The following is a 25,751-nucleotide window of genomic DNA, read 5'->3' as shown; positions in this document are numbered from 1 at the left end:
GTGCCGCGAACCTAAAATGAGCGTCGCGATGGTTGACATCACTGAAGCAAACCCTTTTTGTTTACATATCAATTTTTGTGTAATTCTAGAGTTTTTTTTTATTAGGTCCTATAAACACATGAAAGAAAATAGTTTATTGGTCCTTTTCAAAAAAAACTCTGGAATTGTCTGTTCTACAATTTTGTAGAACATTGTTACAATCTATACAATAGAATCTATGACATTTCCCCGAAACCCATATTACCGAAGGGACATTTCCCCGAATGCCACTTCCCCGAAAAGACACTTCCCCTAATAGTCATTTCCCCGAATTCCATTTACCCGAATTTCCCATTTCCCCTAATCGTCCACATCCCCGAATGCCATTTTCCCGAATGGGCCACAATCCCGAATGCCACTTACCCGATTAGTCATATCCCTGAATAGTCATTTCCCTGAATGCCATTTCCCTGAATGCCATTTCCGCTTGACCGCGTTCAGGGAAATGGCATTTTAAAAGAAAAAAAAATGATGACAATTTTTATCACATCAAACAACATATTTAAAGGTTCGTATTGGCCTTGAATGATCAACCTCCTTTTTGGCTTCATACAGAACAGACGTAGCATTTTAGGGGGGATTCAATACAAATTCAAATACAATGAATATTGTTACAGACCTTTTTTTATACATATATTCTCAAAACAAATACTTTTTTCTTATACACATGATAATAATAATGCAATCGAAGTTTTGTTATTTTTTATGATTCAAAAAACATACCCTGCGATTTTCGTAGTACAGAACCCCGTACACACTGATCATTTTATTCACATTGCTGGTTTGGGATTTGGCGAAAAGTATAATCAACAAAAACTTTAAATAAAATTTGAACCAGCCTTATGTACCTATTTGTCCGATTTTTGGGTTCTTTGACAAAATTCGAAAAAAAAGACAAATTTCCTTGCAAATTTCTCAAAAACAACATCTAATTATGCGGTTGAATATAAATGTTAATTGAACAAAAAAAACCTAATACAGTCCAGACTTGATTATCCGAAGGCTTCGGAAAAATTTCACTTCGGATAATCGAAACTTCGGATAATCGAATCACGAAAAAAAATTGCTATGCCTATTTTTAATTGTCGAGCGTATGTCCCCTAAACTACGTTAAAGTGATTTAGAACATTTAAATCCAAGGCCAATATGGCGGTGTTGAAATATTGAAAAAAAAGCATTTTATTATTTAATAGGCAATCAACTATTCAAATTTGACTAAAATGGGGTTGCAGAACTCAAATTTGATGTTTAAAACAAGAAAAAGAAACCCCCCCTTAAGGGTCCACGTGGTTTATGGATGGTCCCATATGAAAATTTAAATTTAAATAAACGGCAATTGGCGTAAGTGTCACTTCGGGGAAATGGCATTTGGGAAAATGGCCGATTAGGGGAAATGATATTCGGGGATATAAGCCGATTAGGGGAAATGATATTCGGGGAAATGGCATTCGGGTAAATGTCATTCGGGGAAATGAGCTAGACCCTATACAATAACCCTGTAAAGTTTCAAAAACACGAAATTAAAAGTTTATTCTAAATACAAAAATACCTTTTTGGGACCTACTGATTCGATAAGTTCATTTAAATTTATAAATGTCCCATAAATTTACATGTCCCACATTTTTTTTTTACAATCAAGTAACAAAAAATGGCAAATTTTTGAAACTATTTTTGTTTTTTTTGATAAAAATAGGTTTTTTCGGGAATTCTGAGTACGCCATCGAATCGGGCGTCCATTTTTACATAAAAGTCCCTTTGACACCAAATTTCCATCTCATAACCATTTCAGGCTGTAAATTATTAAAAACACCTCTTTTTTCGCATGCTCAAAAATAAAAGGGGTCGTACCGCCGCCCCGTCACGAGATATCAAAAATCAGACCTCGGATTCGTGTTCAGGGACAAAAGTTACCCCTTAAAACAACGTTTCACGCAAATTGAAGAGGGGTCGGAGCAACTGCTGTGTGAGTTGGCCGAGAATCACCCAGGTGAGCAGTTCTCCACGGAATCGGTCTTTTTTCTTTGATTTTATTTTTTGTATTTTTTAATCAGAAACTTTTTTGGTGCCTTCGGTTTGCCCAAAGAAGCCATTTTGCATCATTAGTTTGTCCATATAATTTTCCATACAAATTTGGCAGCTGTCCATACAAACATGATATGTGAAAATTCAAAAATCTGTATCTTTTGAAGGAATTTTTTGAGCGATTTGGTGTCTTCGGCAAAGTTGTAGGTATGAATACGGACTACACTGGAAAAAATGATACACGGTAAAAAAATTTGGTGATTTTTTAAATTAACTTTTTATCACTAAAACTTGATTTGCAAAAAACACTATTTTTAATTTTTTTTATTTTTGGATACGTTTTAGAGAACATAAAATGCCAACTTGTCAGAAATTTCCAGGTTGTGCAAAAAATCATTGACCGAGTTATAAATTTTTTAATCAATACTGATTTTTTTTAAAAAAATCGAAATTTTGGTCGCAAAAATTTTTCAACTTCATTTTTCGATGTAAAATTGAATTTGCACTCAAAAAGTACTTAAGTGAAATTTTGATAAAGTGCATCGTTTTCAGGTTAGGTCACTTTTCAGGGCATAATATTGAATGTTTGGCCTTTTTGAAATGTTTGTCTTGATTTGAAAATTTTGAAAATATTGTTTTCGAAAAGATCAGAAAATTTCACAAATGTTTCATATTTTAACATTGAAAATCGGACCATTAGTTGCTGAGATATCGACATTGAAAAATTGTGGGCTGTTTGGGTGAGACTTAGAAAACATCAATTTTCCTGTTTTTAAACCTTTGCATTGCAATATCTCAGCAACTAAAGGTCGTATCAACTAACTCAAAATAAAGAGAATTTTCTCAGCTTTTCAAAAATATTTTTCTCAAGAGTGGGCAAACATTAGCATTAGCATTAGCATTTGGAGGACGCCCCACCACCGGAAGGCTCCACAACGCTTATCCCACTGTTTGGTCTGGTTGTGTTAGACCCTCATCTGGAACAATAATCCAACACGGGAGATACCATGTCTTCATCTTTTGATGAGTGTGTAATACAGCCCAGGGCATAAGGGGGTCCACGCCGGGTCCAAGCTATCCTCGGGGAAATGAAGGAATGTTAGTAAACACCTATCTAAAGTGCGCAGGGACCCCTACGTCACCTTAGTGGTATAGATGTTTGTAGGGAGGTTTTGGACTCAATGTTAGTAGGAGAGGTAGAACCCTAGGATATACCCCGAAAGGTATTGCGGGCGAGTCAAGTAGATTTAGTTTTTTTATTATTAAACTTATACAGATGTACAGTATAAAAGATGCATGATTTATATATATTCGATTTAAAGCCACGGCAGATACAACGCGACGAAGCCGTGCATGATTAAATTGTCTGTAGTAATACTAAACCAACCATTTCCTCAGGTAAAAACAATGCCGATTAAACACAGTTTTAACATGTCTGCTGTTAAACTCAAGCTATTGACTGTAAGAGTAAAGCGAAGTTTGTATATTTTTCTATAAATTATTGTGTGTTTAAGCGAAATTCGAGGTTAAAAATGATTTAACGCATAATTAGAATCTTGAATTTAAACTCTTACAGCAATGCGGAGTGAACATCAAATATTTATTTATTCATTTGTTTTATTTAAATGCGAGAGTTAGAATTTAAATTAAAACGACCGATTCAAAAAGCATTTAATTAGTTAGAATTTAATTATTTTTTGTGTAATGGGATTAATCAGCATATTTATATTTAAAAAAAAATCGAATTGATCGTTCAAATCCTAAAGTTTAACCGACGCGTAAAAAACTGTACTAATAAAAAGAAAATATTTGTTTTACGTTATCCTGAAAGAAAATGCATAGAAATTATAGTTCGTGGCCCACTATACACTCTCATTCAAACACGCATTTGCACACACACAACATAGAACGAGCTCACCAAATTTGAGGGATCCTCTTGCGTCAATGTTTGTTAGCTTTGATCAATGAAGCGATTCATGTTCAAAGACTCTTGAGCTGGCATTTCTTCTCTGTTTCATTTTTCATGTCTCACTTTCCCCTCTCAAAAAGAATACAATTTGTTTAATTTCCTCATCATTTTCTTAAAGTTAAAAACAAAAACTATTTCCACTTGTCTGTGGCAATCATCGCATCACACACACACAGCTTCACCCCATGACATTTCTTTCAGCAGTGTACACCTCGATCAGACGTCATTCCAGGGGCACTCTCACAACCGTTCTCTCTTGCTTCCTCTTTCTGCTATTCGTCCCCTCAAAACCACTCAGAGAGTTGCCGACTCTTCCCAACACCACAACTCTAACGGCTCTTTCTTTGTTTTGTTCTCCCGCTCTTCTCTTCCAAAGCGCTCTCTCAAATCTTTTTTTCAAAACTCGCCCGCTCTTCTGCTCTTTTAAATCACTCTCACGCTCTTTTTCTCGCCTTGACGTTCGATTCTTTTCGCGACGCGCCCGCCATCTTGAACAATTGCGTGGTTTTCACAAAATTACAACATTTTGCAGCTGTATTTTAACAATGATCACTATCTCTTCCTAAATAAAAAAACTCAGCCCCGTTCACAGATCACCTGCTTGTACTCAGCCCCCAGAAACTAGCCAGAAATCCGGCCAAGGGGGTAAAACCGCCGTGGTCTGCGTTGCATGAAGCATTCGTGATTCCTCAAGAAAAAAAATACAACTTCTCTAATAAAGATGCACTTTCACACTTTTCACACCAGATAAAATGCTCCTTTTTCACAACACATTTCCACATTAAAAAATCAACATAAAACCGAAAAAAACTGCAAAAACCACTACGACCCGAGACCGATGTTGCCAGACGTCCGCTCTCGCCCGATGCTCAACCTTCTCTCTCTTCTCAAGAGTGGGCAAACATGTGCACTAATTTAAAAAAATGAAAAACTGCGACTATTTTGAAAAAAGTTACAAAAAAATGGCTATAACTTGAAAACGATGCACTTTATCAAAATTTCACTAAAGAACTTTTTGATTGAAAATTCAATTTTACATCGAAAAATGAAGTTAAAAAATTTTTGCGACCAAAATTTTCATTTTTTTTAAAATCAGTATTGATTAAAAAAATCATAACTGGGTCAATGATTTTTTGCACAACCTGGAAATTTCTGAAAAATTGGCATTTTATGTCCTCTAAAACATATAAAAAAAATAGTGTTTTTTTGGCAAATCAAGTTTTAGTGATAAAAAGTTAAATAAAAAAATCACCAAATTTTTTTTACCGTGTATCATTTTTTTCCAGTGTAGTCCGTATTCATACCTACAACTTTGCCGAAAACACCAAATCGCTCAAAAAATTCCTTCAAAAGATACAGATTTTTGAATTTTCACATATCATGTTTGTATGGACAGCTGCCAAATTTGTATGGAAAATTATATGCACAAACTAATGATGCAAAATGGCTTCTTTGGGCATACCGAAGGCACCAAAAAAGTTTCAGCCGGATTAAAAAATACAAAAAAAAATCGAATGACCGAAATCTCAGAGAATTGCTCAGGTGCATTTGATTGCTTATATTTTAGACATATTTGATTTTTTTACGAATTTAGACATGTTTGGCAAAAAAATGAAATAAAATAAACTTATTATCCAGAGAATACTGTCGAATACAGCCTGAACTCGATTACTTATCTGAAGTCCTCACCAAAATTTCACAACAAATAATAAACTCTTCGGAATCGGAAACAAGATTTTTTTTTTTAATTCTATTGAAAATAAAGTTCTTTCTCTAAAACAGGCATGCCAGATTTTGCAGATTTTCGGGCACATCACAAAAACGCAAATAAATTTAACTTGATTTCTAAAACAATCTTTTAAAATATATTTTTGAGCAGAAGAACCGTAAAACGTTTATCTTATTGTGAGCAAATGATTTCATAAGAAATCCAAACAATACGTTTGAGCATTGAGCCTGTGCTTAAAAATCCGCAAATCTGGCATGCCTGACCTAAAATATGATTCGAAATATTCTCCAAAGTGATCTAATAGTCTATATAAACTAAGATGGCGGCAAAAATGGCTGTGTTTGGGTGTTTACTGTAAAATTTTGTTTTTTTTTTTCATTATTCTATTTTCCGAAGGCTCTCTAGAAGCTTCGTTTAACCGAATTTCGGATAGTCAAATTTTCGGATAATCGAGTACGGACTATAATTTAAATTTAATATCTATAGCTATAGTTTAACTAGCAAACTTGCTAATTTGTTGTCAACTGCAACATCAAACAAAACATAATAATAATAATACCGCTATAATAATTCCATTCGATTTACTAACAACATCTTGATCAATTCGTGTTGTGCCGCAGTCAGTCGTTGTTTACAGGAATTGAACGTATTATGATTTTCTTTCAACCTTGCTTGATTTAAACCAGTAAAAAAGTGATGTTGAGGATATAAATTAAAATAAGCCGCCTTCGTGGCGCAATCGGTTAGCGCGTTCGGCTGTTAACCGAAAGGTTGGTGGTTCGAGTCCACCCGGGGGCGAGTAACTTTTTGGAAACAAATCGTTTTTAATGCAGTTACGTGACTTTTATTTAAAATACACCCCAGACACAGATCCAGGTTATCCGAAATCATTGCCAAAATTTTACTTAGTTCTTGTTCAATTTTGTTTTGCTTTTGCATTATTTTGACTCAAATATGACCCCAGTAGCGAAATTTTGAGAATTTTCATTTAGCAGTCCAATCACAACAAAAACAACCACTCGAATTTGATTTTGGGTCGCTAAACTTGAGAGAGGGGTTGAGATTACAAAAAAAAAGTGCTCACGTAGTTTATGGATGGTCCCTATCTTAAACTTTGAGTAAATATGGCAATGGTTTTAAATAAGGCTTATTTGAAATTCTTGGGCTCGAAAAGTGAAATATTCCCCATTTTCTGATGTAATAAAACACATTTTTTCAATAATAAAATCTGTCAACATTCCTAAATGTTCCCATCATTTTGTTTCAACCATAATTATTTCCTTTCAAATTTAGAGTTTTTTTTTATTGATGATTACTACTAGAATAAGTTAAACTTGGTGTTTTGTCGGCCCGGCTAGCTCAGTCGGTAGAGCATGAGACTCTTAATCTCAGGGTCGTGGGTTCGAGCCCCACGTTGGGCGCAGAGTATTTTTTAAAGCTTCTATCTATGTAACCTTTATTGGTCAGTTTCTGTTGATTTCTTTAACAGTAAATTAATTGGGGATGTAGCTCAGATGGTAGAGCGCTCGCTTAGCATGTGAGAGGTACGGGGATCGATGCCCCGCATCTCCAGGCTGCTTTTTATTGTTGTAGCCAACGTTGCAAGTGATACTGACCTTCAGATCGCAGCTGCAATAGTACCCGATGGGAATGGTCTTAACGAGACGACCTTCTTTGGGCGGTTCGTAAGGTCCTTCCGCTTTAGGTGGCGTCTGGGTAGTTTTTGGAGACGTTGTTGAAGCAACTGTTGTACTACTCGTGCTCGTTTCCGTTTTACTTCCGGTGGTAGTACTGGTACTTCCGGGCGTTGTGCTACTAATTGTAGTAGTTTCGACAGTTGTTGAAGTGTTGTCAGGAACTGTAGTGGTTCCTGTTTCGTTGGCCACCTTCTGGTTCACTTTGGAAACATCAATCTTGACAAAGTGCTGCAGATTGCTATGCTGTCCGTAACTTCCGACTACAGCTACTACTAGTAGCAAAATCGCTAAAATTTCACCGCAATTCGACGCCATTTTCGGCAAAGTTTTTGAATATCAACATCAACTCCACCTCGACACTTCCGGCTGATTTTGTCAGCAGTTTGTACCGTTCGATGCCGGAAAACACGATGTCACTCTTGGCCACGGTGAACCCACCGGTGTGAAACTTCTCCCGCACCGTGTCGACAAACTTGGCCGACGAAACCTTCCAGGTGGCCACCCGGATCCGGTGCAGCCCCGGTTGGGTCGGCAGAAACGCAAAGCCGTACCCGACCGGCCAGTAGTTGTCGAACGAGTTGAGCGCAAACAGTTCCACGTGCAGCTTTGGCCAACCCTGGATTCCCCGGCAGGCCAGGTGCAAATCGAGCGGCGTTCCAAAGTGGGACCGCCGGGGGTCGACGCGGGCCGTACTGGCGGCACTCTGTCCCTCGCAGTGACCCTCGATCACCTTCCAGCTGGACCCGAACTGGACGCTCCACTTGCAGAACAGGTTCGGCTCTTCAAAATGCGACGCGTGGCACAGTTCTCCCAGGATGTGTAGCTCGGCCATTAGGCGGGAAGGGGACAGGGCTTCCGCCGGGGCATCACCGGATTTAGTAGCTTTATTTTTTTTAAAAGGGGAACCACTTTGTTTGGAGTGCGATACGAAAATGACACTTTGCGGTACGGTGGTGGTGGGGTGGCCAAACATACCGTTGTCATGGAAGCGACCCGTTGTTATGGAGGTTGCACGTGGTTCGGGGCACGGATTCACGTGGAACGGATTGGAAAATGAAATTGAAGAGGGATGTCTTGATGATGAGTTTGTGATAAGTTTAGTTTTGGATTAAATTAAATAATTCAAATTTGTAAAAATATAGATCTTAACTGAAATAAAAAATAGTACAAAATTTCTTTATTTTAGAAAGTTTGCATCTTTTCCTTATTTAGTAATTGGGTTTTTCGAATTACTAAATAAGGGAAGGAGGCAAAATTCGTAGAATATACACCCAAAGGAAAAATATATCTCAAAATCTGCAACATTGGATTTGTTGCAGAAAATGTCATATTTTATAATATTTTTTGCAGCAAGCCCATAGATCATTTTTGCCCGCGTGTAAAAATTTCAGCGATCTGCAGTTCTCACCAACACATATAAAGCTGGCCCGTCCCCGAGCAACACTCCAAAGAGAAGCATATGTTGGTGCTCTTTCACTCACTTTTCATCAAGCGTCCATGGCGCGGTGGTAGCGTATCGGATCAATAACCAAGAAGTTGGTGGTTCAATCCTCGTTCTGCTAAGTGTTTTTTTTTGTGAAATACAACCAAAAAGCCGTCGGTAATGTCGATAATTGTCGGTAACGGGCAAAAATGTCATACTCCTATATCGCAAAAAATGCATGAGGACAGATTTCATGCAGATTCTGATATACTTTCATGCCGCCATGCATCACAATCATGCGACTGCCAGTTGGGTGTAGGATTTTTGTACATTTTTTTCAGTGTCGACGATTTTTTTATATGATAATTTTATATAGAAATTACAAAAAAAAAACAAAATTCGGTATTTTAACATTTTTGCTCAGTTCTGAGGGTAGATTCAGATTCAACAGGCAACATTGCATGAAAAGAATATAAAGTTGTACAATTTTCGAATTTCGTTAGGGTGGTCCCGTACACTTTGCCCTTGAAAATTCAAAATCAAAAATCAAATTATTCGTTCTACAGCATGCATTGCTGCCTTGGCGTTCTCGATTGCGAGATTCCTACTCGAAGCTTAGTGTCCGAAGGTTTGATTGTTGAGGCAATTGCAAACCTCTTTTTACGCTTTAGCTTCCATTCACCCCGGGATTCGAACTGACGACCTTTGGATTGTGAGTCCAACTGCCAACCAGCGACTCCACCAAGACAGGACCCAGGGCGACGACTCCTACACCAGCTATTTCGAATGCAACCCTGTGCATAAAATGTTGGCTTGCGCTTTTTCGAGATAATTAAATTTGCATATTTCTTACCTTAAAATGGCTGTCACTTTTTACCCTTAAGGGGTAACTTAACTCGCCACCCTGCCAATATTTACGTTGTTTATGGACCACTCAGTTTTCCTAAAAATCATCCAAATTGCATCAAACTTTCACCAAATATTCACAAACATGTATACAACAAGCTTACATTCTTGGATTTTTGATATCCATCGTTAACAAATTCAAAAAAATCTAAGCGTAAAAAATATTGGCAGGGTGGCACTTGACTTGCCAAATTGATCCGTCAGTTTTAGTTTTGTTTTTTAGAGCACATCACATTTCTTTAAAACTCAACCCTGTATTTCTTACGTTCAAAAATACTGATTTTTGATGGTTTTCTAAGACGCTTTCTCTAATGTTGGTCGTAGAAGGCGTAGATTGCGAGATTGAAGACACCAAAATGTCTTCGACAAAGTTGCTTAGATTGGCAGACCAACAACTTTCTATAAAACAAACGAAATCCCGAAAAAAAATCGAGTTTTGCTACTCCAATTCAGTCAAATTTGAATATTTGATTGCCTTTTAAATTGAAAAAGCATTTTTTCAATATGTTTTCATCGCCATATTGGTCGCCATCTGGGATTTAAGAATTATAAATCATTTCAGAGTAGTGTATGGGGCATACTTAAGTTCGACCACCAAAAATAAGACAACAACAACAACAAAAAAAAAACTAAGGCTCAAATGATATAAACTGACAGCACTTGGCAGCCACCCAAGTGCGCTGATAGAAAAAAGAACTCTGCCGAAAATAGAAATTGCGTTTGCTCCAGTGCCTTCTCGTCTGACTAGAATAGACGTTGGACATATTTTTGTAAAACGCTTGTAAAAGGACTAGGAATAACTTTTGGTTTATATCAAATTAAACAGAAATGTTTCCAAAAAGGGAACAGAAATGTTCCCTCTAAGCCACCGCTTAGAGTAGAAAGGACCTGTGATATGACACCTCAAGAAAATCCTGTTATTTTTCATCATTTTATTTAATTCACTTTTCAAATATTTTCATATATCAATACCTTTTTTTTTCTTCTTAACTTACAATGATTTGTTTTCATTTTGTTTTGAATTTCCGGTTGCAAACTTGATTCTTTGTGTGTTATCTGTTTTGGTTTGGTTGTTTTTTGAGTTTTTTTTCTTGTTCCATTTTTTTTTATCTGCAAACGCTAATCAGTTGGAATAATTCTTAATGTGTGTTTGTGTGTTTATGTAACGTGATTTGTAGGTAGTTAGGTAGTACAACTGGTTCTGTTTATGCGGGAGTTGAAATAGGGTTTTTAATTCACATATTTTCTTCCATTTGGGTGATTATGTTGCTGTTTTTGTTGTTGTTGTTTAAAGTTGGGTGCATTTCTAGTGTTCTGATGTCAAAAATTCGGTTTGTTTACTGTGTGGATGAGAGCAAAGGAGAGACAAACATTTTTTTTTCCGAAAACAAATAGTAGCCGTAGTAGGAGTAGTAGGCGTCCCATTCCAGAATTGCTTGATGTTTTTTTCCTTTTCTCATCGTAGTATACTTTGGTGCCTGGCTTGATGATCTGAATCCGATGGTGTTGATGATGTTTGTTTGTTGGTGGTGGTGGTAAACACTGGTATAATTCGACAGGATAAATCGTTCACTATTGGTTCACTAACTCGATTTGTTTTGTTCACTTCTTGTTGTGGCGTGGAAGAGTACAAAAATACATCTGAAAGTGCTGGAGAAGGTGTGCGGTGACTCTTTTGCGCAATTCTTGTCGCATTGTTTTTAATTTTTTAACATTTGTGATCTTCCATGTATTTCGCGCTCGATGTTTGCAACGAGTTGTTTTTTTAATTCTTTTTTTTTTGTTTTATTTTTGATCAGATCATGTTCATTTTGTGATTTGGTTTTACTTTGAGTATTTACAACTTTGCTCTTCTACTTAACATCTTTTTTTTAGTTTTGCTAAGTTTGTTCAGTGCACGGGAAAATAAAGTGTGAAAAAAAATTTTCAGTTTATTTTTCGATTACTATTGCTTGCAGTACGTTTGAAAAGGAGGAAATCTGTACTTGTTTGACAAGTTTATCGATTTAATTTTTTGAACCAAGGGTAAGGCAAAAATTTAGACTAACTAAAATTGGTAAATTAAAATAATAATCTAACAACTAAATTAACCTGAATCACTAACCGGTATCGTTTTGCTGTAACTATTGTAAATTCAAAGGTGCATAATCAACGGAGAACGACATTCAATTGACTTCGATGATTAGAAGATTTTTAGAATTGTGTAATTTTTATCCAACAAAATCAACTTAAAAAAAAGTAATACACAAAAAATAAGGTTGATTAGTTCAGTTTCCATTTGTCTATATAGATTCTATACAGTTATAATGTATAATTTATTCATTTACCTTCTAGTAAGGAACTAAATAAAGCTTCACTTCAAGAGTCGTGTGTGTTTTTTTTCCTTCTGTGTGTTGATTTTATTTCACGAGGTGATGCCAACCCTGCGCTTGACAGTTGCTCACCTCTAGCGTTCACGCCTCCTTGATCGTGCACTGTCAGCGGCAGGGCTGGATTCGGTGCTTAGCTTCCAAAATTTTCGCTATATTTACAGAGAAAACACTGAAAAAAGATACATGTTCCGTTTATTGCTATGATGATTGTTTTATTCTTCACACTACAAAACACGCGTGCTCGGCTGTGGCAGCCATCTTGAAAATCTAACCTCTCCTCTCCCTCCCTCTCGCGTTCGTCACAGTACTGTACTTCTTTTTGTTTTTGTTAAATAAATAATCTAGACGCTATCCGTTCCGCCCCCTCACCTCCCAGTCTATGTGGTTCCGTGCGTTCCGTCCGTTCACCCGAGGCCGCCCCCACCTCCACCGCTCTTCGTGACAAACTCGTGCAGGATGTCGCACGCCATCTCGATGTTGTTGCGCGAAATGCCGAGCGCCGTGATGACGTTCTCCTTGGAGTAGCCTTCCTGCATGAGCCGCGCGATGTACTCCAGGTTGATGTTCTCGTACGGCACGTTCGTGTGGTTGTTGTTGGCGGCACTGCTGCTAGCCGCACTGCTCGAGGCGGCCATTGCTGCCGCGACGGCGCTGCTGTTCAGGTGGTTGTTGTTGGTACTGCTGGTGGCGCCGCCGCCGCCGCCGCCTGCTCCGTTGCACTCTTTGAGGGTGGTGAGGTTGACGTTTTCGTAGAGGAGGGGGTTGGTGGCGGATCGGGAGGAGGTGATGGAGGACAGGGCGGCCGACAGCTGGGACGTGGTGATGGATTTGGAGGGGGCTTTGGCGTTCAGGGCGGCGTTGTTGGCCGGGAGGGACTGGTGCCGCTGGTGTTGGTTCGAGGCTTGGCTGGAGGGGGTGGAGGATTGCTGCTGGTGTTGGTGTCTGGGCTGGGGTTGGGGTTGCTTTGGGGTGTGGTGATGTTGGGGAGGTGGTGGCGCCTGGTGGATGATGGGTTGAAATATGGCGGTCACTTCGTTCGAGAGGATCCCGTTGAGGGAGGTCGGTTTGAACTGGTAGACGTTGCTGGCGCTGGTCAGGACTAGATTCTGGTCGACTTTGTCGTCCACCTTGAGGATGATGGGCTGTCGGGCCTCGAGGGGTCGCGTATCGATGATACCGACGATGGTTTCGGCGGGTCCGACGATGACTTTGTCCAGGTCTGGTTCGGGAAGTGGCTTCAGGTCGGGTGGTTTGGCGGGAGTTTGGCAGGGACAGCTGGAGAGGGTGTTCGGGTCGAGGTTTTGGTGCTTGGGAACGGGAGGAGCTTTGTTTCTGGGAACGTTGTTTGCGCTACTCGAGATATTCTCCGAGCTACGGCTCAGGTTCAGACTGGTGGCCACCTGGTTGGACAGGTTGCACAGACTAGAGGCGGAGTTGATTTGGTTTTGGTTTTGACTGCGTGACGCCTGCAGCTGACCTCCCGATGCGGACGTTGACGTTTGTTGGGTGCGTGGTGTGGCCACCTTGTGGCGACTAGCGTCACTAGAGGAAGTTGAGGTTAGGATCCCGGGTGAGGACTTCCGAGGGGGTAAAGGTGGTGGCGTGCTTGTGTTTTGCCGCATCAAGTGATGGTGCTGCTGATGGTAGATGGATTCCAGCGAACTCGACGATGGACTGTCCGAGGACAGAGCTTTGTTGAGCGCCTTGTAGAGAACATAACCGCTGGGGACTCCTCCGCTAGGTGTCACCGCCGATGAGCTAGCCGGGGCGCTGAGTCGATTTTGCTGGGTTGGCGTCGAACTGCTGCTACTGCTGGCGCCACCACTTCCCGGGGTTTGTGTCTGCGATAGGAGAGACGAGGACGAGGACTTATTACACTTGACAAGGTTGTTGGCTTGGCTCCCGGAAGCACCACCAGCCGTGCACACATGATTGGCCGTGCTGCCGATAGTGGTGAGTGAGATGTTGGTGTGCGTGGCCACGTTCCCGTTCACCGTGTGCGATACCGTGGCGATCGAGGGCGGTGCAGAAGCGGCCGCAGCCGCCGCTATCGCCGCCGGACTTGTCACTAGCGATGCTGCTGCTGCTGCCATCTGTTGCTGGCTAGATCCGCTGGTACCGGCCGCCGCTGATGGCGCTGACGCTGACACCGAGGACGCCGTGGAGGAACTGGAGCTGGTGGAACCGCTGATACTGCTGCAGGTGCTGCCGCTGGACTGCAACGACGAGGGGCCGCCTGAATAAGTATCGTTACTACTGGTTAGCACCGGTGCGCTCGGATTCGGTGCACGCCGGGGCAACCGCGGCGACGAGTGCGGGCTTTGCTTTGCTTCATTACGTGCCAGTGTCATACTATTGCTGAGCGCATGGAGTGACGATGTGGCGATATTAAAGTCATCCTAGGGGGTGAACATGGGAAGCACGTGTCCGGGTGGGTGAGGAAAAAGAAAAAGAAAAAAAGACACATTTTGTTTTGGTTTACGCGACTGCCACCAGAGTTTGAAGCTGCGTGTTAACGCTACAGAGTTTTGGTTATGGCAATGAAGTGAGCAAGCTGAAACGACAAAAAAAAACATTCACACATGCCGAAACAAACAACACTGAATAAATCTAGCCTAAAGAACACAAACGAGCACACACAAAAGGCCACAGACAAACGGACAAAAACGTGCACGACTAGCTGCGACATGTAGCGCTAGCGATGTTTAACACCACAACACACCACATTTGTACAGAGCCACATAAATCAAAAGTTGTTATTTTTTGTGAGAGCGCGGGCGAGCGCGCCCGGCTGTAGGCAAATCGAATATCATATGACTGTGCTCGTTTCGTTTGTTTTTTTTTGTTGGGACGGGCTCACAAATTATTACATACATGTAGGCGCGCAACGGGGCGGATTAGACTGGAGGTCGTTTCTTCCTTTTTTTTTTCTTCGGTGGTTTGGGTTAGGGTTTGGGCTTTCGGGTGAGGTTCTCAGACCGGATGAAGGATGACGGTGCTGCTCGGTGAGCAGGGGTGGGATTAGGGAGAATCATAAGACCGTGTAGGCTGGGCTCTGGTGGGATGATTTGCAAACTGGGGAAAAAGGCAGGGCAGTAGGTTTCAATTTGTCGGAAATTAAGGTTGGGGTAATCTGACCTTGATTTTTAAATAAACTTAAAAATGTATTCATGCAGGGTACCACAAACATGCATTGGCAATCATGAAAGCGAACGTGACATCCAGATGGCGGTGTGTTTAACTTGCGCGCAAACTTTTGTGCGATTAGAGCGCAGCGCAGTGCTGCCATCTGTTGGAAAATTTGTGACTTTCGAGGAAATAAACCAACAAATTTGGGATTTTATTCGATGTATTTGAAAAGGGCTGTAAATTGTTTGTAATTGTTTTTTTTTGTTTGCGGTTTCCACTATCCGTTACTAATACTAGGAGCAGGGCGAATATCTATAAAACTGCTTGCTTGTAATACAGAAATAAATATCTTACGGTTATGGATTGCTCTAATGTAAACTAAATGTGTGTTTGTGATTGTTGGGGAAGGGGTATCAAGTCTTTCGTATTTCGAATTGGGAGCTATGCAATGACGATGACGGTGAGAAGAATATAGTGTACAATAATTATCCTTTTTTCTGGCTACTGAGTTTTCATATGAAAAATAATATGAATATGATGCTTATGAACAGTAGAAACGACCTATTTCTTTTTTTATTTTTACGCTAGATTTACGACTAATCATGATTAAAAAAATAAACATTCTCTTCAAACTTTCAACTCATACGCGCACTCTTATCGACAATCACATGGTTTAAATTTTTCGCTACATTATTAAAGTCTAACATTTTTCGTTATATTTTGCTCATCTATAATTCAGTGTGTTTTTTTTTGTTCGCAAATTAGCCTCTTTTTATTCTGTAGCTAGAGACCTGCTATAAGTTCAAATATTTTCTTTTTTGTCACAGATAATTTGGCAACTCGTAAAAACTAAACGGGGTTTTGCAAACAATCATATCAAGCGGACATTGGATCATTGTCACAAAATGGCCTTTTCTATTGTTTCGCGTGCGTGGAATCTGTATCAAATTTCAAAGCCGACAATAAATAATTGCTTACAATCACTACCTAGCGGGGGCGCTTAATTATTAAAAAAATGTATGAAACAAGCACACATACACTGGCACACAGCTCGCGCACACTAACATAATACAATTTGACGCTAAACATAACTATAAATGTTTTTTTTTCTATACAAAATCATCAGAGAGAAACAGACAAAAGCTACTGATAAAATGCATTCATCTATTGTGTTTTTGCTCAACCAATGATTACGGAGGAGGATAATAATAAAAAACAACATCAACAATTATGAAGTTAAATCGAATGGAAATATGCGTTTTTTTGTTTTGTTTTGTTTTGGCGGAACACAGAACACGGAACCAATGAAAGTTGGGGCAGCTAACTAAACATGACACTAAAAATGTTACAAATCGTTGCAATGGTGTGCACCAAACGGTCTACTTTTAGGCGGAGAGAGAGAGAGAGAGAGTAGAAAAATGCGAAATACAAAACACATTGCGTTGCGATTGCATAGATGCAGGAGTTGATCAATTTGATTGTTTTTTTTTTGTGGTGGTGGTTGCAGGCAAAGAGTATTGTGTGATGCTGGGGGGTGGTGGTGGTGTTGGTGGGATGAAGCGGATTTGTTTGATTTTTTTTTCTGCTTGATATTTGATGTTGTTGTTGTTTGAGCAAGGCATGAGATGTGGGGGGGTTGCACTCGCTGTCTCTGTCTCTCACTCTCAAAGTACCTCAATGTCGTCGTCGTGGTCGTCGTTCTGCAGATGTTGGCGCCCGTTGGCCGAATTCCGGGAGTGCTGCCGCCGCGGGTCGAACGCGTCCACCACGATCTGCTCGGTGCCCTTGATTTCCGCCCTGCAGAAGGGGCAACCCTGGTGGCGAGATTGGAAGAGAAAGAGTTGAAAGATTGTAATTTATTTTGAAAAGAGAGCTGGGGAAATGTGCCTCTAATTGTTATTCTTCTTATTTTAAAAAAAATGATTTGTTACACTACAACTACGTCAAAAAGTGTCTTTAGAATTCGAGAAAAAAAGCCCTAAATTCAATCGAATTTAACGAATAGTCTCTGCGTCAAATTGAACGCAGTAGGCCTGGCCGCTTTTATGCTTGTTGTGTTTCAATACATTGTAATGCAATAACGCAATATACATGTTAAGAAGTACAATAAGAATCTCGGGCAGACGGTAATAACAAACTTCATGCTATTTCAATAACAAATACTGTTAAAATAATAAAAAGTGTTATGGAACATTCTTGCAAAACACAATTTTGCGCACCCGAGCAGACGGAAATAACAAAAAAGTTAAAAAAAATAAGTTACAGGCCACGGTTTCAACATTTGAATGAAACAAGTTTTTTTTTAAATGCATTATACACCTGTCCAGTTGTTTTGCAATTATAAGTTTCCAAAATTTCTAAGTATTGACAAAAAAATATTTTTGTGAGAATTTTTTTTTGCGGTGCTAAACATTGTAATTTCATAATATTTCAAAATATTTGTTAACAAGCCCAAATAAGCAAAATATGATTATTAGAGCGTCCAATTTCCCGTCCGGGATTTCCCGTAAAAAAATATTTCCCGTTTCCCGGGAATTTTGTAAATTTCCCGGGAATTCCCGATATCCAAGCAGAATTTTACATTTTCTTAACTTTTTTTTATTAAATTTTTTTAATTATGAAAAAATAATAGATAAAGAAACTTAACATAATATTATTTATTGTGCAATTTAATTTATTGATCAGTTCATATAGAATTAATGCGATGATCAGAAAACTTGATATCAAGATTTATTTTTGATAATATTAATTTCTGGATCTGCATCTGGAAATCGATCTAACCTCATTAAAATAAACTACTACGATTAAGGTTAGCTTTCAAAAATTTAATTGGTATTATTTTATTTGAGAAAAAAATCCCTTTCTTGCCAAATCAAATTGAGATTTTTCATGTTTTTGCATATCATGATCACATGAGAAGAAAATTGAATTGGTATTAGAGCGTCCAATTTCTCGACCCGGGAAAAAAATCCCTGGAATTCCCGGAAAATAAAATTTCTCGAAAATTTGTCAATTTCCCGGGAATTCCGCAAATACAAACGGAGGTATACATTTTCCTACCTTTTTGGCACCAATGCAATGTTTTGAAATCATACAAAAAAATTAAATACAAAAAAATAGAGAACCTTATTTGATTTTGTTTATTTCAATCTACTGTTCATATTGAACTAATCAGAACAATATATAAAAATTGAAATAACAAGCCATGGTCTCAACATTTGAATTAAAAAAGTGTTTGAAAATGCATTTTACACCTGCCCAGTTGTTTTGCAATCATTAGTTTTGAAAAAAAAAGTATTGAAGAGATTTTTTTTCGTCAAAAAAAAACTTTTTTTTGATTTTTTTTGATCGATCCCAAACATGCTTAATACAGGAAAATATATTTCTAATGGTTTTCAGTTGGTAAGACATCTATTTCCCTTAAAATTTTGAAGTTTAAAAAAAAAATTGGCCCCAGATTTTTCAGACCGGTTTTGAAGGGGGGAGCGACATAAACTTTGAAAAATATTTGCAACGGCCTAACAAAAAATTCATAACGACGAAAAAAAAATCTTGTTATAAATAACATAAAATGTTGTTGGCCTAAAACATCAACTTTCAAACATTAAACTTTTATAAAAGTATATATATACAACGACCACATTTCATGGCCAAAATAATGTTCTCGATAAAATTGGTCAAAATTTTCCCATAGTTCTGGCCATATTTAACAATACAAAAATTCATAGCAAATTAGGATATGAAAATTTTTTAAATAAATTGATTTGAAAAATCACGTTTCAATGTTTTTATAAACGTTTTGGCAAAAACTCCTTGAAATAATTAGTGAAATTGGAACGCAATGGAAAATTGGTTGGTCTGGTGACTGCTGTTTTTTTTTTCTAATATTGAATATCACATGAACATCAGCGATCAATGATTGAATGATTTTCAATGTGACATAACTTGAGTTGTTGTTGTCTTACTATTTGGCATTCTTTAATATGATCTGTTCAATTTTGAGCCTGAGTTTTGGAAATGTAATTATTTTATGGCTATGATTTTTTGAGAACGAAATCAACTATTTTTACAGGACATGTTATTGAATTTATATTTAATTCTTAAAAGATCAAATTAAAAATTCACTTTATTTATCGTTGGATGATAACTGATTACCCGATATTTGAAAAAAGAAACAAAGATAACCAACCCTTCAGAGACAGTAAATATCAATTCCAACAAACCTGTCCCTCGGAGTCGACCTGCCACGCCGTGAGGCACGGCGTACACAGCAGGTGGCCGCACGGTTCGATCCGGATGTCCTTGTCGTTCTCGGCGCAGATCTTGCACAGCTGGAACGTGCTCCCTGTGGAAATTAAAAAAAAAAAGACACAATACATTTTTATTAGCAATTTCCAATCTATTACCAGCCGAGGGAAACAGTCATTACACCTACCCATCTCACAGTACAGCTCGTACTGCTCCTGCGTCACCGTGATGTGGTCCTCGAGGGGACTCTGCACGGCAAACGACAGATCCGGGTTGTGGGGCTTCCCGTCCGGAAACAGGTAGAATCCTTCCCTGTTGGTTGAGAGTTTTTGGTGGTGAGTTTAGTTTAGCTTCAGGACTTAAAAAAAAAACTTACCTATGACCATCTAGTAAAGCTTGACATAATGACTTGTTTTGGGGGATTGTTTGGAGGATTTCGCCCTCCGCCGTTACGTAACCTATCGCCCACTGGCCTAACCGTGTGCAGGATAATCTGAGTGGATAGGAAAAATTGCCAAGTGTTTCAATCATCAACTAGTAGGTTCAATAGAACTCACCTGAAAACATAACTACCAGCCTTATTGATATACTTTTGTAAGCGTGCCTTGACTTCGTCGTACGTTAGGAAGGCGACGTAGCCCGGGTGCGTCACAGCTAGGATTTGCCAATTTCTCAGCAACGTATTCCACGGTTGAAACAGCCTGGATGGAAAGAAGGAAAGAGAGAGATTTGGGTTATAGTTTAAATCAGTTTTCTTACGGTAAAAACAAATTTTATTATTTTTTGTTCCTCGGCCCTGGTCGAGGTCACGGGGTTCCAAAAACTCAAACTTTAATTTACTGTAATATGTTAGCAATCTTCTAGGCAATCAGGTAAGAAATAAAAAGCTTTATTGATATAAACGAAAATATTTTTGTGATGGCCGATTTAACCTGTTCATTATCCGATTCAAAATAAGGGAATGTTTTAATCAACCAAAATCTAACTAATCAATTGAGAATGTAGATTATTCAAGTGGACAAATATTTTTTAAAGTCACTTCTACCATAAAAGCAAAGCTCTGCTTGAAAAATGGTAATTGGAATGATTTTAAAAATTAGCAATCTAACCTCATTCTCGCGTTTTCAATCCGGATCACAGAATTTTCAATGAAAAAGGCAACTTAGCAAAAAAATCCAAAAGCCAGTCGATAGAACTTTTTATTTCTTACCTCCTGTTAACTTTATTTTATTCCAAAAGATCAATTTTCTTTTTAAAAAACCTTAAAATAATTTTCACTCCCCTTTGCACTTATCGCCCAAAAACGTAAACGTAACCTTGCACCAAAGTTCTCCTACTCGAATGTAGGTGGCGAATCGAGTTTTTAGCTTTGGTTTTGGTGGCCTATAAAATATTAAAAATGTATGATAAACAAATGTCTACCTGCTGTTTTTCATAGCATTACATAAATTTTAATTAATGTTGTTGAAAAATTAAGATTATTAATCTCCATTACGATAATTAATAATGTATCAATTGAATTAAATTCCATCATCAGGGGTGACATTATCATTTTGATGATGGTGTAAATTAAAGTGAATCGACAAATTGCTTTTAGTGTACCTACTGTTTGCTTGAAACTAACTAATTTCAATCGATTCTTAGGATATTCCTTCAAATTTAGTAGACAAATCAATAAAAAATTAAAATTATGTTTTTATGTTTATTTGCAAAAAAAATAAAAAAATATAAATATTTAAATAACATGCCATAATTTCACCATTTGCATGGAAAAAGTGTTTTAAAATGTTGTTTTGCAATAAAAGTTTTCAAAAATGTAAAAAATGTTAAAAATGTAAAATTTGACGAAAAAAAAATTTAGCGAAAAAAACTTTAACGATAGTAGACATCGAAAATTTTCAAAAATTCAAAAGATTTTTAAATCAACCCAACATTCATAAAAATATTGAAGTTTTTTGAAAAAAATATTTTTTTGCCCCCTGATTTTTCGGGCCAACATTGAAGGGGGGGGGGGACAAAAACTTTAAATAAAATTTGTACCAGCCTAAAGTAAAAAAAATGAATTTAAAAAGAAGTTTTTAATGTTCTACAAACTGATAACTTTTCAAAATCAATCAAAAAGTATAGTCCAAAGTGAATTATGTAAAGTTCCGATTATTTAATGACCTCCTGTTAACTTTATTTTATTCCAAAAGATCAATTTTCTTTTTAAAAAACCTTAAAATAATTTTCACTCCCCTTTGCACTTATCGCCCAAAAACGTAAACGTAACCTTGCACCAAAGTTCTCCTACTCGAATGTAGGTGGCGAATCGAGTTTTTAGCTTTGGTTTTGGTGGCCTATAAAATATTAAAAATGTATGATAAACAAATGTCTACCTGCTGTTTTTCATAGCATTACATAAATTTTAATTAATGTTGTTGAAAAATTAAGATTATTAATCTCCATTACGATAATTAATAATGTATCAATTGAATTAAATTCCATCATCAGGGGTGACATTATCATTTTGATGATGGTGTAAATTAAAGTGAATCGACAAATTGCTTTTAGTGTACCTACTGTTTGCTTGAAACTAACTAATTTCAATCGATTCTTAGGATATTCCTTCAAATTTAGTAGACAAATCAATAAAAAATTAAAATTATGTTTTTATGTTTATTTGCAAAAAAAAATAAAAAAATATAAATATTTAAATAACATGCCATAATTTCACCATTTGCATGGAAAAAGTGTTTTAAAATGTTGTTTTGCAATAAAAGTTTTCAAAAATGTAAAAAATGTTAAAAATATAAAATTTGACGAAAAAAAAATTTAGCGAAAAAAACTTTAACGATAGTAGACATCGAAAATTTTCAAAAATTCAAAAGATTTTTAAATCAACCCAACATTCATAAAAATATTGAAGTTTTTTGAAAAAAATATTTTTTTGCCCCCTGATTTTTCGGGCCAACATTGAAGGGGGGGGGACAAAAACTTTAAATAAAATTTGTACCAGCCTAAAGTAAAAAAAATGAATTTAAAAAGAAGTTTTTAATGTTCTACAAACTGATAACTTTTCAAAATCAATCAAAAAGTATAGTCCAAAGTGAATTATGTAAAGTTCCGATTATTTAATGATCGATTACCGATTTTTTTAAACTACAGATATCCAAACCATTTAAAAAAATATTATTCACAATCTTTTACTTCAAGTAAATCTCTAGATCAGTGGTTGAAAATGAGTTCAGGTGTCTGTCATGTTTCTCAATGAACAATATCTCAATACCATGCCGTCGGAAATGGAAAATACGTAATTTTGTGATAACGGAGAATATTAAAAAAATACTGTTGTGGTTTGGTTGAGCGTTTTAGCAGAATGCATTACTGTGAATACAAAGAGACGAGTTGTTCCTTTTAATTCCGCTATATATTTTAATATCTTGACAGATACGTATTTCGTCTACTACTTGCAGACTTCATCAGTGTTCTGTTCTCGACTGAAGGTTCATCGCTGGTGTATCCATATTTGTAGTTACTGTAGGTACTACCTCCTCGTTCTTCTTTTGTGCCTGTATAGGTAACAGCTTAAACAGCCACGTTGAGCCGTTACCTGAATCCTTGTTGAGTAAACGTTTGTTGCCTGCCTTGAAGATTTCCAAACTTTCAGCGACAGCCAGCTTCGATGGGTTAGTGATGTGTCTTAAGATGACCGCGTCGCTAGCTGTGATGTTATGTTTTTCCTCGATGATGTGTTCGGTTACTGCTGTCTTGAAATGGGGGACAAATCCTTTCCGTTTTTCCTCCATGGCAATTTTGACATATGGATGAGCATATATCCAACCTGGTTTGCAGCAATCTCTTAGTTTGTCCAATGTAGCTCATATCACAGTGGCCGCAGGATACCTCGTAGATGCCGGGTTTGCCTAAAGTCGGTATGGGGTCTTTCGTTGAACCTAAGATGGATTCCAACTGGCTGTTTCTACTGCTGAACACTAAATCGATGCCAAATTTAGCCAGTTTTTGTCGTAATGGGCGTGTTATCCTGTAGTCGAATTCTACTGCTGCTCTTCGCAGTGGCTCTGCTGATGGCGTAAGGGTTGTGAGTGAAGTTCTGTGCAGTTTTCTTTCCTTCTTATCGATGATTGCTTGGATAGTTGTTCTGCTGTAACCGTTGATTTCCGCTGTTTCAAATATGTACTCCAATTCTTTCTGTTTTCCTGCTTCGCTGAGGGGTAAAGTTGTCATCCTATGTATAAAATAATGATATGCTGCCATCTTATGTTGGAATGAATGGTTTGACGTGGCTGGGATTGTTCTTCTGGTGTTTGTTGGCTTCCTGTAGATCTCGAAAGAAAACGAAGATGGGCAACCTGGTTCTCTTAGGATCAGGATGTCTAAGAAAGGTAACTTTCCTTCGACTTCCATTTCGTAAGTGAACTTGATGCTCCTGCGTGCACTGTTTATGGTGTCCAGTACCGTTGTTAGTGAGTCCCTTTTGATGATGCAGAAGATGTCATCTACGTATCTCCACCAACGTTCTGGTAGTAGGTTTTTGGTTTGTAGTTCGTGTTCCAAAGCTGCCATATAAACATCGCTCATGAACGGTGACAGTGGGTTACCCATCGATGCTCCCATCCTCTGTTGGTAGATGCAATCCCTGAACTGGAAGTAGCTCTGTTCCATGCATAATTTGACGAATGTTATATACTGGATCGTTTTTTGTCTCCATGGTTCTCCCTCGTATTGTGATTGCAGCCAATCCCGTAGAGTTCCTATTGCGTTTTTTACTGGTATGCTTGGGAACAGTGCTGTTACGTCGAAGGAAACCATTATTTCATCCTCAGCTATCGGTCCCGACTCTAAGAGCTCCTTTGTGAACACCTGCGAACTGATGATCGAACGGCTCGGGAAGGGTTTCGGCATACTCTTGAATTCCTCGACAAGCCACTTTGCGATCCGACTGGTTGGGGCATCCACTGCTGAAATGATTTCTCGCATCTCGTTGCCTGGTTTATGCACTTTAGGTAGTGCTTTAATCCTTGGTAGAGTTGGGTTCGGTACTCTCAACGATTTTGCAGTTTTCCCAACCGATTTCAAAAGGCCTGCACATTCTTTGATGGTGTTCTCTACTTTTTTGACCATATCGATTAGCGTGTATCCTCGTTGTAGTGAATATTTTTCCCTGTTTCCGAGTTTCTCAAGAAGTTCCTTGTCGTATTCGTCCCGGTCCATGATTACTACCCGGTTTCCCTTGTCCGCTTTTAGGTAGTACACGGGTTTCTCCTTGAGTTCCTTCACTACTCGTACTTCGGCGTTGTCCTGGTGTTTTGTTGTTGCTTCTCGTATTAATTTGAAGCAACAACAAAACACCAGGACAACGCCGAAGTACGAGTAGTGAAGGAACTCAAGGAGAAACCCGTGTACTACCTAAAAGCGGACAAGGGAAACCGGGTAGTAATCATGGACCGGGACGAATACGACAAGGAACTTCTTGAGAAACTCGGAAACAGGGAAAAATATTCACTACAACGAGGATACACGCTAATCGATATGGTCAAAAAAGTAGAGAACACCATCAAAGAATGTGCAGGCCTTTTGAAATCGGTTGGGAAAACTGCAAAATCGTTGAGAGTACCGAACCCAACTCTACCAAGGATTAAAGCACTACCTAAAGTGCATAAACCAGGCAACGAGATGCGAGAAATCATTTCAGCAGTGGATGCCCCAACCAGTCGGATCGCAAAGTGGCTTGTCGAGGAATTCAAGAGTATGCCGAAACCCTTCCCGAGCCGTTCGATCATCAGTTCGCAGGTGTTCACAAAGGAGCTCTTAGAGTCGGGACCGATAGCTGAGGATGAAATAATGGTTTCCTTCGACGTAACAGCACTGTTCCCAAGCATACCAGTAAAAAACGCAATAGGAACTCTACGGGATTGGCTGCAATCACAATACGAGGGAGAACCATGGAGACAAAAAACGATCCAGTATATAACATTCGTCAAATTATGCATGGAACAGAGCTACTTCCAGTTCAGGGATTGCATCTACCAACAGAGGATGGGAGCATCGATGGGTAACCCACTGTCACCGTTCATGAGCGATGTTTATATGGCAGCTTTGGAACACGAACTACAAACCAAAAACCTACTACCAGAACGTTGGTGGAGATACGTAGATGACATCTTCTGCATCATCAAAAGGGACTCACTAACAACGGTACTGGACACCATAAACA

At 38.4% G+C, this 25,751-nt stretch overlaps 3 protein-coding genes and 3 non-coding genes across 7 annotated transcripts in view; 3 read left to right on the top strand and 3 right to left on the bottom strand.

Annotated features, from left to right (window-relative positions):
- Positions 1–7,771, bottom strand: part of LOC120420562 (ras-related protein Rac1-like) — a 54,184-nt gene extending 46,413 nt beyond the window's left edge. The window contains exon 1 of one of the 2 annotated variants that reach the window (XM_039583631.2): positions 7,376–7,771. In XM_039583631.2, coding sequence (XP_039439565.1) covers positions 7,376–7,771 — 396 coding nt within the window. The remainder of the gene's footprint in view (positions 1–7,375) is intronic. The other variant, XM_039583633.2, reaches the window with a different exon arrangement.
- Positions 6,484–6,557, top strand: Trnan-guu (transfer RNA asparagine (anticodon GUU)). The gene has a single exon. It is a non-coding gene; the product is annotated as a tRNA-Asn (tRNA).
- Positions 7,108–7,180, top strand: Trnak-cuu (transfer RNA lysine (anticodon CUU)). Its single transcript has one exon. It is a non-coding gene; the product is annotated as a tRNA-Lys (tRNA).
- Trnaa-agc (transfer RNA alanine (anticodon AGC)) lies at positions 7,259–7,331 on the top strand. Its single transcript has one exon. It is a non-coding gene; the product is annotated as a tRNA-Ala (tRNA).
- LOC120420563 (B9 domain-containing protein 2-like) lies at positions 7,752–8,475 on the bottom strand. Its single transcript, XM_039583635.2, has one exon. It carries the CDS (start codon positions 8,427–8,429, stop codon positions 7,752–7,754), a length of 678 nt encoding a protein of 225 aa, XP_039439569.1. The 5' UTR covers positions 8,430–8,475.
- A 2,227-nt stretch (positions 8,476–10,702) lies between these two features.
- Positions 10,703–25,751, bottom strand: part of LOC120420560 (mucin-5AC) — a 147,789-nt gene continuing 132,740 nt past the window's right edge. Inside the window, exons 3-8 of the mRNA XM_039583626.2 lie at positions 20,092–20,235; positions 19,911–20,027; positions 19,722–19,846; positions 19,510–19,631; positions 16,960–17,100; positions 10,703–14,556 (exon numbers count right to left, since the gene is read on the bottom strand). Coding sequence (XP_039439560.1) covers positions 12,562–14,556; positions 16,960–17,100; positions 19,510–19,631; positions 19,722–19,846; positions 19,911–20,027; positions 20,092–20,235 — 2,644 coding nt within the window. The 3' untranslated portion in view covers positions 10,703–12,561. The remainder of the gene's footprint in view (positions 14,557–16,959; positions 17,101–19,509; positions 19,632–19,721; positions 19,847–19,910; positions 20,028–20,091; positions 20,236–25,751) is intronic.

Source organism: Culex pipiens, chromosome 3 (assembly GCF_016801865.2).
Source record: "Culex pipiens pallens isolate TS chromosome 3, TS_CPP_V2, whole genome shotgun sequence".
NCBI classification, from domain to species: domain Eukaryota; kingdom Metazoa; phylum Arthropoda; class Insecta; order Diptera; family Culicidae; genus Culex; species Culex pipiens.
The sequence above is the reverse complement of the archived record's forward strand: the minus strand, read 5'-3'. Positions and strand labels throughout refer to the sequence as shown.